Genomic DNA, 11604 nt, shown 5'->3' with positions numbered 1-11604 from the left:
ATGCTAAGCTAAGCTAATCACTTCCTGGCCCAAAAGCTCAGACATGACATTGGTAGCTATTAATCTTTCCTCATCTAACTCTCAGCAAAAAGGCAAATAAGCATGTTTCCAAAACTATTTCTTAAAGTGATGAGGACTTTGAATAGCTTCACACCAGGGCTACAACTAATGATTAATGATTGATCTGTCAGTTATTTTCTCGATTAATCAATTAGTTGTTTGGTAAAATGTCAGAAAATGGTGAAAAATGTTGATTACAAGTCCAAAATACAACTTAAAATGTTTTGTTTTGTCCCAACCAACAGCCCACAACAACCCAAAGATACTGAGTTGATGAATTGATTATCAAAATAATTAACAATTAATTAAAACTTAAACTTAAAACTTATTTGTCATCTTTAGTGAAGCTGCAACCACTTTTCATATTTTGAAGCACATTTAAGTCCAAGAAACCGTAACACAGGTCACTGTCATGTTGTGACACATCTAAGAACAGAAGCAATCCTACTTTAAACACATGTGAGAAGAGTTAAATGTTTTCTTGTAAGCAGAAAAGGGATTTCTGGCACAACTTTACCTACTTCCAAAGTGCATGGAGAAGGTTAAAGCTCCAGCAACACCTACAAGTACTGTGTTACTGTAATAATGAGACAGAAACTTGAGATAATATTTCATTTATTAAACTTCCATCCTTAACTGAGAACATTTAAGAACCTTGAACATTATAAAACAGGTCCTTATAGTCATCCCCTAGAGAGATTTTACTACATATGCTGCCTTGCATTAGAACCCAACTAAACAGTTTATAACATGGCACGACCAAATGAACCAAGATGTAAGAGAACACCATCAAGTCACAGTAAACATGGTAACAAAGCAGTGACGGTGATTGTACCTCTTGTTATCACCCTTGTGTTCCTAGGCACACAAACAAGCACAGGTACTGCACACATCGCAGGTTTTTTTTCTTATTTATTTCTTACACACGAGTACAAACACATTTGTACTACCTCCTCCTATGATAGTGAGCTGTGCAGAAGGTGGACAGGATTATGGTGTTTGAATGACAGCCCTGCCCTTTTCCCATGGTGTTCACTGAGAGCTGCTGCCCTTATAGGAACTCGCAGTTTTTCCACTAAGGATGACTCACCCTGAAGATAAGACCCCCCCCCCCCACCCTCACCACCACCACCACCACCACTAACTCTGTGCCCTCCCACTCGCTTTCTCTTTCTCCTCATCTCCCCTGCTTTCACCCACTTTAGCCTCTCCTCTTAAATAATTTTCTCTCTCTGATTCTCTCTCCTGTCCTGCTAAGATGCTACGTGTCGCCTCTTCTGCCGTCTCTTAAAAATTTTCCTCAAAACAACTCTTGCATCCTCGCTTGACTGGTGCAGAGCGCCGTCAGGGGATGTAACACACCCTCCAGCTGGTGTGAACAGCTGGTTTTGTGCCTAAATGTGAAAACTGAGGAACTGAAACATGCCTCACACTCAAAGTCACCATGCAAATAATGATTACTGATTAGATGAAGGTTATATTCATTCGTTGTGCAGCTCAACCCCGTAAACAGGCGGGGTTGATTGTTGTCAATGTCAGGCTACAACTTTTGGCAAAAGGGTTCAAATTGTTATACCTTTGAAACACATTTTCTTATCAAGAGTATTCACCTCTTCTCACATATTACTTACACACAGCCATATAACAGGAATGCATCTTTTTCTGGTAGAGTATCTTTTGTCTTTCTACATACAATTTTTCAACATTTCTGGCACACATCGAATTCCCCTGTGGGCCTCCATCATGACAGCAACAGATACGGTTGCTGGGTGATATGTGACCCAAAGCCTCTATGACAGTGTTGAGACTGAATATCAAAAGATCCAGTGACTGAACAAGAGACAGCTCTATCCACATATCCCAAGGACTAGTAGGGATGGATGTATGCTCACAACCATATAAGTGAATGCTGAGTCATATAGAGATGAAGCAAACTGAGAGATCCACAGAGAAATTTATCATCGATAATATTTAAAAAGATATAAGAAACTTCAATTTGCATTCATGTTCTGTACAAACATTGTTGCTCTGAGTTTACTTCATCTCTGAGCAGCTTTAAGTTTATCTAAAATTGTGTAAGAGGGATTCAGAGGATCAATGAAAGCAGTTATTTCACAGTCTTTAGTGGGCTAAGTTGTCCCTCCAGTGAATCCAAAACATGCAACAGCAATATCATTCTGTCTCCTCTTTACCTTTCACTAGGTAACCACTATAGCGTGCATGTATTTGTTTTTGTCGCCTATCCGTCCAACCTTCCTCATTGTCTCATTGTAAAGATATGGGGTATACACAGTTGCTATGGTAACTATTCTTCTTGGCAACACAGAGATCTGCTCTGTAGTTTGATTGGCCACTACATCTGTGTGCCCCGTGTCCTTAGATGTATGAGCCAGTGGCTAGTGAAGAGCCTTATAGACGCTCTATACATACATATCTAGGCCATAAAATTCAGGGTGGTAACAAAGATATAATGTTTATGCAGTAGCAGAGGTGGGCTGAGAAGGTTTGCACCTGGCCCATAGATTCATAGGAAACATAAAATACCCACTCAAAAACTTGCCATGTGTGCATAATGATGCATATGATGCCTATATTTATCACTATTAGATCCTGTAGTGTGCAGTATCAGTTTTATTTAGCTCATTTGAGGAAACATGCATATGGACAGAAATGAATAATAATGTATGACTCAAGTTTAAGTGGTCCGTGTGTGCTGATACCTCAGTTTGCTCATGTGCATACAGCACCACATGGTCACCTATGTATGTTTCAATACTGTATGTGTCCACAAGCAACACTGTCATCCCTATCTGTCCCTTCTGCCGTCAACTCGTTAGTCTCCTCTGCAGAATATTCACCAGAAATATCTAGAAAAGTATTTACATAGGATGACTGCTTAGTTGTGTCGAAAGTAAAATACCATGTCTAGTCAGGACTTCCCCCCTTGTTATTATGTTTCTCTGTGAATAAACAAAACAAAGTGCTACATCCCACAACATATCACTGATGGAAACATACAGGGATACATATAAAAAAAGACATCAACATTTGTTAACTATTAATAAAGGGTAATGCAGCCTGATGAGACATCTGTTAAATTCTTCATGAGAACACCACTTTTTAAAAAGGTCATACACATTAGCTTCTGGAGCCGAATCACAGGCAACTTTCTAACAGAGTTCCTGATTAATGTCAGTTTCATTAGCGTTATCTCCTTAATGCTAATTATAAAGTGCCTGCAGTGTATCTAGACTGGCCTGCTGACTCCGGCACACAGCTACTTTTATAATGAGGAGATGACAGTTATCATAGCTCAGTGAAGTCTTTAAATATAAAACTTGTAGGCGTGCCATGATGGTTAAATCCAATTAGTGTGTCCTCTGTGCATGTGCAACTGCACTGGTGTGATAGTTGACTCAGGCTATGCTGTTTCTGTCCTTTAAATCCTGTCCTGTCTGCCCGAAAATGAGAAATAAATACAGTATGAGTTGGCTGAACAGAGATGATTGGCAAAAGCAAGAATGAGAACAGGAGTGAGATGTGAGAGAGGTGGAGAACACAGGCGCATGAGGAAAACCAAAACAGGTATTAATTAAAATGAAAGAGATTAAGAAACAAACAGATCCAACAAACTTGGGTCCTGGGATGAAAGAAAAACCATCTTTGCAACATCCATTGCTCTCTTGGAAATTCTCAGCTGGCATCTGAACTGTGCCATCCATGCTTCAAAGTCTTATTTGGTACTGAAAAGCTGAAACTGGAAATATTGACTCTGTGGAATGGCCATTATGGTTCGTGGCCCCTGTGTCAGCCTTGCAGTGGGGGGGCCCTCTGTTTTGGCTCCAGTCTACATGATGGAACATGTGAAGCCACAGCACTCCTTCAGCAGGGTGAGGCCTGTCTTGGTGAAGGGTGATGACGTCTGCTGAGCCCTGGATGTTGCTCGTCTTGTTGGTACACCTGCAGCATCGGGGGAAAAAAGGTGAAATATTCTCCATTAAAAAAAAAAAAAAAAGTTGTAGTGTATTGTAGTGTCAACGGATGTATGGAGAATCATCTTTCAAAGCCCTCAGGAGGAAAAAACCTTGGACAAGGAAAACATTTGGAACAAGGAAAATTGCCACTTATTTCCTCCTCAGCCTCCACAACTGGCTATTACTTGTTGATGCTATGATGGAGCACACAGTTGTAACCCTCTTTGTGCTTAAATACCTGTCTTCTTCAGGTTTCTTGGGAATTTGGACTTCAGAAAATCTGCCATTTCTTTATCTTCTTCTTTCTCCCTGAAGAAATGGAGAGAGATTGATATAAAATCCACAGAAATACTTGAATACATAAAGTATTTGGACTACAATTTAAAGCCTTTGATTGCCTCGATGAAAGAGAAGATGGCCATAGTGCTGTATATCCTGATGTGAATCACTCGTGGTAAAATTTAAAAATGATCTCTAGCTCACATTTTCTGGTCTTGCCCTCTCTTACACAAGTAAAGGATGAACACCCCAGACACTTTTAGTTCCCACTGCCTGGCTGATTGCAAGAAGGTTGAAACACCCTCCCCAGATACCTACTAGATAATGCTGTTCTGACATTTTAGGTAGACTTTAAGGGGTTCTATTGATAAATTCAATAAATCTGATGGCCTCTTTTTTACAAAGAAAGAATAAAAACTGCAGAGAAAAAAATTCTCGTAAAGGACAGTCAGGATGAAAAAGAGCGAAATAACAAAAGATAACTATATTTATCAGCGTGGACGAAAATGGCCTTGAGCGCCGTCACATCCTCTCCTCTCTCCGATCCATTACCGCACTGTTGTTCTCCTGCTTCCTGCCTCTCACCTTCGCAGCAGCCCTTAAGCGGTTTCACAGCATGTTGTCAGCTGCCACTGTTCACACAAACTAACATTGTTTGATACTGTCTTAGAATTGTGAGCGCGGAGATGATTAAAGCTAAAAACATGCAGATCCTGTTGACGGTGGATCTGGTGGTCCACCGTCCGGTCACATTAGATTACAAGTTGGGTGTCGAGTGAAAGAACCTGCGAGGATGTGCGAGAGAGGATTCACAACACAACGCAACAGGATCAACAAGTGAGCAGAGGTCCATCCATTCTGTAAAATGTATTCTATGAATTGATTATAGCAGTTCAAGTTCTTTGTAACTGCAAAAAAAGCGGTTGCATCCATTATTGGAGTCTCCGTAATGCAGAGTTAACCTACAGTAAGCAGTAAAAAGTTACGTAAGCTTACATTAAGAAAATATGATGTGCATCACAACCCGCTTTCCTTTGAAATATTTAATATTCTGTATAGTGTTTTGTGTAATATGTGTGGTTGAAGAATGCACCTGTTGTGGCAGGAGGGTTTGGACAGGATGTAGACAGCCTCTCTTCATCTCCAGTATGGACAAAATAAAAACAACATAGAAATAAATAGAGCCCAGAGCAGTATTTCTCAGGTGAGTTTTTTTTTTTTAACCAGTGGAAGCTCCTCTGGCAGTGCTCACTGACGCACGCTGACACATCTTTAATTGAAAAGGCTCTGTGCTGTGTGCGCTGCAGTTCACTCTCTCACAGCGCTGTGCCTTAGGAAACGCACCAGTGTTTTAATGGGGCTGCTTTGTGGAAACATGCATATGGATGATACTGAACTGAGACATAACTTTGCCAGCATTAGTGACAATTAGAGATGTCCTCATTATAAAGACTGTTAATGAAGGATGATCTGAATTGGCATTAACAAAGATCTGAGTCCCTGTGTATAAAAAAAACACAGACTGCAGGTTATGTGCACTGCATCTCTTTATCTGGTGGCTTAGTGTGTGAAGTGGGATCTAATACTCATTCACAACCTACAGTCCGAGACAGCCAAAGGACTCCGAGTAAGCTTTAATGAAGAGGCAGCACACCTGAGTCGTTCAAACTCCACATCATCCACCAGGAAATCTCTGGTCTCCACCAGCTTGTGGATCTGCTGCAGAAGTTCTTCTTCCTTCTGCCGGTCTTCATTGGACTTGTCATTATCTGCAGCAGGAAGGAAAAACATATCTGAGTATTTATGGTTTTCTACAGTTTTCCATACTTTTCTAAACACTATCTCTCTTAATCTTAAACATGTTCAAAGAAATATCAAACTCAATTAACTTATAATTCAAGTAGAAATGTAATAAAAACTTTATAAAATGCTATTTCAGATGAAAGGTAGAAATAAATGAAAGAGAGAAACTTTTGGAAATTAATAAATATGGAACTTAAAAATAAGGATATAAATAAATGCATATGTAAATTAACCAAATAAAAACAGGCAAACACAAATATGTAAATAAATTAGTGAATAATTATAGATGGATAGATGAGAGGATCAAAACCACTCTCATGTCTGCGTGTTAAGAATGCTGGAGATGAGCCTGGAGGCGATGAACATAGCCAAAATAAACTGTTTACATCTCTGATTTTCTAATTCTGTTTCTGTATGGATTCAATAAAAGATATTATGTGTCAATAAGTGAGCTTTAGAGTAGCTGGTAGGTATATTTTTTAAACTTTGGACAGAGTTTCCAGTTGTTATGCTAAGCTAAGCTAACTACCTGTTGGCTCTAGCTTCATATTAAGCCTACCCAGTCAAGTGATATCAATCTTCCCATCGAAGTCTTGGCGAGAAAGCAAATAAGCTTACTTCCTTAAACGCCAAACTATTCCATAACATTTTTTTTCCCCTCCATCAACAACCATCAATATCGAAGGTAAAGGTGGTGACTTCTACCTGGTATGGACACTAATTTTTGCAGATCTTTCTTCAGTCGAGTGATCTCCTTGCACAGCTGAATGTCATCCATCCTACGCAGGCATGACAGGACAAAAGAAACAAACACTATCAGCTCACTTTCCACTTAAAAGTGAGTGAAATCTTGACTCTGCTGAATGGGAGATTGCATTTCAAACAGAGGCAGATTGCTATTAAACTTATATCATACAAGACAATCTTTTCTGAGCAGAATCCCTGTGACTCAGATAGCTTTTCTCTTTCAATGACACTTCACGTCACTGGCTCATCACTGACACCATGGAGGGGTGGAAGACCCTCTGTGCTGTCCTGGCCTAACAGGAGTGAGAGGCCCTCATGTGACCGAGCATCACAGAGACTGAATCCACACACACACATACAGACACACACACGTGATCAGATGCACACGCACACACATTCATCAATGTCAGCGGCATGAGAGCCTCGCCGCAGTGCCTCGTCTACCTGTCATGTGAGATGCTCCCTGTAGATATTTAGGTGGAGGAATGGCCGTGAGGTCTGGAATACAAATGATACACTTCACTTACCTAACCAAAAGAAAACACACCTTGGGGTTTGTTTGTGGACCACTGAGGGGTTTCAAATCCTGACTCTCCATCTCTGTCTTCTTTCCCCCCTCCTCCTCCTCCTTCTCCTCCTCCTCCTCCTCCCCCTCCTCCAGTCTCTCACTTTCTCATTTTATCTGCTTGGCTCTCGCTTGCTACTCCGCACATGCCACTCTCCACATTCCCCCCGCTGTCTGAGCAGTTGTTACTCCCTATCTTTCAGAGGAGTAGATGAATAAATATCCATGCATTAGCCTGCTTTAGTGGAAGCAAAGGTAAAACCATTGAAAATTTAATGGGGGCCAGGTTGGGGTGTGATGGAGATAAATGAGAGGAGAGAAAAGAGGCCAGTGCTGTTAGGGAGGTGTTGGTTTCTGAAGGTGCGCTCTTCTATGGGAAACTTGGCTTAAATGATTTGGACTGCTCCTGGAAGGTAAAGCATGACGATCCAGCTTCTGCTAAGTATTTATGTTTTTTTGACTGATTGATTTACTGAATCATTTTTTTTCTCCTATAGAGCTGGACTGACAAGCTGAGATTAGAGATGTTCTTAAACAACTCTATCACCAAACAAGATCTCTGATATTGGAGGATTCTGTAAAACCACAGACCTAAACCACAGTAAACGCCAACATTTTTAAACTGATTTCTTTCTGTAATATCTGCTCATGGACACTATGGTATGGTTAAGGTTAGAGGAAGATCGGTGGTGGCAAATAAATTATGATTACAGTGCAATTATGCAATAAAACACTTGTTAGGGTTACAGAAAGATTGTAGTTACAGGTTAAAAAAAAAACATTCACTGCACGTCCGTGAACTCCATTTTTTCTCACTCATGAAAGTCTGATGGGCTCCACACTGAACCACTAACCCAACCTCCACATCCTTAACTTTTTGCCTGTTTGCATAACAGGCACACTACTTCCTGTATTTGCACTGCACACATCAATCATACTGTCCAATATGAACGCACCTCCCAGGGATGGGGTGCCTAAAATAGCCACTGTACAGTACATAGTGTAAAGCCTTTTGATTTGGTAACAATATGGGGTTTTCTCTGGCTCCACCCTGAGGCCACACTTTACATTTTTGCCCGTCTTGTGGTTAACTTAATAAAGCTGCGTCTCCAATTTCCATCTATTAATTAAGTCTATTGTCTGATGTGTAATGAGCATACCAGAGCACAATAAAAACCTACAATAATAGTGCATTCACCTTTCTACTGTAAAGGGATCTTCGCTCCTTTTATTGAACCTGTTCTGTCTCCACAACTGAACTAAGACACACTGGTTGCAGACTGCAGCAAATGAAAGCAAAATGTTGGTGAGCCACTCACATATATCTGAGCTCTGACTCCCTCCTGACCAGGACATCCCTGATCCTTTCAATCTTGAAGAGCTCCCCCTCTATGTCATCCAAGGTGATGGTGGAGTCCGCCATGGACACCACGTCGTCCTCTGTCAGACAGAGAGAGAAGGACAGCTTTAATCTTGCTGAACATTGTAACAAGGATGCTTGGGACAAATATGTAACAGTTCAAAAACATTTAAGGATGTGTATTTAGACTCCTCTTGTTCACACTAACTGTATCAACTAAAATATACCAATAGGTAATATAACAATATACACAGAGACAGGCAGACACACTTGAGAGCTTCTTGAATCATATGAATCTGTATTTAAACAGCTGCAGCAGATGTAGTTTGAAATTGCAGCTTGATGAGGAGCAGAGCATCACAGCCAAATGACTATGTGTCAGTGGTTGGCACGACTCACATAGCTGGGCTCGCTCTCTCTCTCTCTCTCTCTCTCACACACACACACACACACAAACATTGTTTTCCAAATAATCAAATATTCACACCCTCAGATCCTGTTTAATGTGACATCAAGATTCACATTAAATAGAAACCTTACTTGTATGTTAAAGAAAAAACATTCCTATAATTTCTTAATCTATATTCAGCATTGCAATTTGTAGTGTGACCACGGCAAAGAACAAACTTGCAAATAAAAAAGAAAACTTTTACTAAGTGCTGTTATTCATTCTAAGGCAAAGAGTGAGAAGTGGATACGATGTAACTCACTATAACTTACATGCACTTGTCCAGTGTGATCAAAAGGCCTTATATAATTTGAAATACCTGCAATAACAATTAAATAATACATAATAAAATAATGTCTGAATACTATAATTCCTGCATGCTACATGTCCATAGAAACAACATAATGGTCCCTAATTATTTAAACAGAACAATGAGATGGCAGAAATTAATCCCTGCAGGAATATTCACCCACACACACACACAGCAGCTCTGCTTTCAATCAAATGAATAATCATATACTGCACAGAGGGTGCCTTGATGGCTTGAACAGTAATATTAGACATGATGCTGTGTTTAAATATTTCACATTATGTATGTCACTCCAAACACCACTCTGTTAACTGTATGCTTTCAAATAAAACATGAAAAACATCAGTCTTTACTCTTAAATAATGAAAATAATATAAAATTGTACAATGTTTGCTGGATATATTTCAGTCACCAGTTGGCTCCAAGCATCATTTCACACAGTGTAACTACTGTTGATTGTGAGCTGCATTGGAATCAAATAACAGTAAGCAGCTAAATCAAACATCAAACTGCAACCAAATTCTAATAAAGCTGTTTTAGCCATTAAAATACACACACTAGATTTAATTTACCCTAAGATCCAAGTATAGAAGAGTCCAAGACCTGTAGTGTCCACTCTTTACAATTGAAGGAAATCACCTCTGCAAGAAGGAGTAGCTCAGTTCAACACCACAGCAGTACTGGATAATTGTCACTTCCCTGCAGAGAGCTGCACAACATGGTGCCCAAGACAGACATGACCAGGGAAATACCAACACCACCACTGACAGACAGCAAACTACCCCTCCAGGGGCCCTTAAATCCTCTCCATACATACACCATTACTTACTAGAGCACTAAGTAATATCCTTATTCTAGTCACATTTAGCCTCGGAGAAGGTAGAGCTGACTGGGTTCAAAGTGCAGTGACGATACATCTTCTGCACTAGCATGAAAAAAGGCATACAAGAAGAAACGTCTATACTATAATTCAGACTGGGCTTGTATGACTTCGGGGTAGTAGTAAAAGCACTGTAGAAAACATTAACCATGCTTGCCGATAATTGCCGGTTTACATGGACTCATATCCCTGCTGGCATTAAAGCTTTGTTTGGAGGCTCGCAACTGCAGTCTGCTTTGTTAGACTGATAAAAAGAAGCCCGGAAGCACTGAAAGACATCTTCACACAGACACTCTGTACTCTGTTACAATAACAAATCTGGCTGACGTCAGAGTCAAGACAACCTTGACACCTTAGAGGAGAAAGTACTGAGTGAACTGTTGCAGTGAGTATTAAACTAGAACGTGCATGTAACCATCGACTGACACCTTCCCATAAGTGTTAATTAAAGAGTGAAACTGAAATGCATCGCATAATAAAGTAGCAAATAAGCCTGATTTCTAAAGCTACTAACTTAAAATATCATTATACTCAAATAACAGACTTTTATACACTTGCAGAACACAATATTAACATTTTATATGGTTGCATATTTTACATTTTAAGAAGTACTTTGCACTATAACTACATCCCATCGAACTGTCAGGGCTGGTATGTAGCTGCATAATATTTATTTCTTAGCATTTCAAGGCTTCTGAAATGTGCTCAGGTTGCCAGACATCCAGCTGAGATATTGTGCTTAAAAGTACGAACAAGACAGAGTATCCCTGCCAGAAACTCAAACAAGCTTCATTGACAGTGAGTGGGGATTCCTATTTTTCTGACTGAAACAACAGATCAGGAGCTGGATTCAGAAAATGCACAGTGTGATGTCACAAGTGTTGTTTAGCGTTGTCGCTGAAGACAACATGTTCTGCTGCAGAGGCTCTCTAGGACAGGTTATTCTGCCGCTGATGACTCATCACTAGACCTCTCTGAAACGTTCCCTCCTTTACACTTCCTTCCCTTCCTCACTCTCGGTTTCTCATCCTCTTTTGCTTTTACTCATTCCGCCCCATATCTCTCCCCATCCTGCACCCGCTCTTTATAGAAACCCCTCAAGATGTGAATTACATCATGAACTCAGTTTTCAGTCTTTGCTCTGACTTCAACCCTCTCTTTTTGCGCCGCCACAATGT

The 11604-nt window shown here is 40.2% G+C and overlaps 1 protein-coding gene across 1 annotated transcript in view; it reads right to left on the bottom strand.

Moving 5' to 3' along the window:
• Nucleotides 1-658: 658 nt before the first annotated feature.
• Nucleotides 659-11604, bottom strand: part of LOC137174878 (bMERB domain-containing protein 1-like) — a 12484-nt gene continuing 1538 nt past the window's right edge. Inside the window, exons 3-7 of the mRNA XM_067580385.1 lie at nt 8748-8868; nt 6822-6895; nt 5968-6082; nt 4273-4343; nt 659-4020 (exon numbers count right to left, since the gene is read on the bottom strand). Of these exons, the coding sequence (XP_067436486.1) occupies nt 3908-4020; nt 4273-4343; nt 5968-6082; nt 6822-6895; nt 8748-8868 (494 nt within the window). The 3' untranslated portion in view covers nt 659-3907. The remainder of the gene's footprint in view (nt 4021-4272; nt 4344-5967; nt 6083-6821; nt 6896-8747; nt 8869-11604) is intronic.

Source organism: Thunnus thynnus, chromosome 3 (assembly GCF_963924715.1).
Source record: "Thunnus thynnus chromosome 3, fThuThy2.1, whole genome shotgun sequence".
Classification (NCBI taxonomy): Eukaryota; Metazoa; Chordata; class Actinopteri; order Scombriformes; family Scombridae; genus Thunnus; species Thunnus thynnus.
Note: the sequence above shows the minus strand (reverse complement) of the source record. Positions and strands in the feature narration are given on the sequence as shown.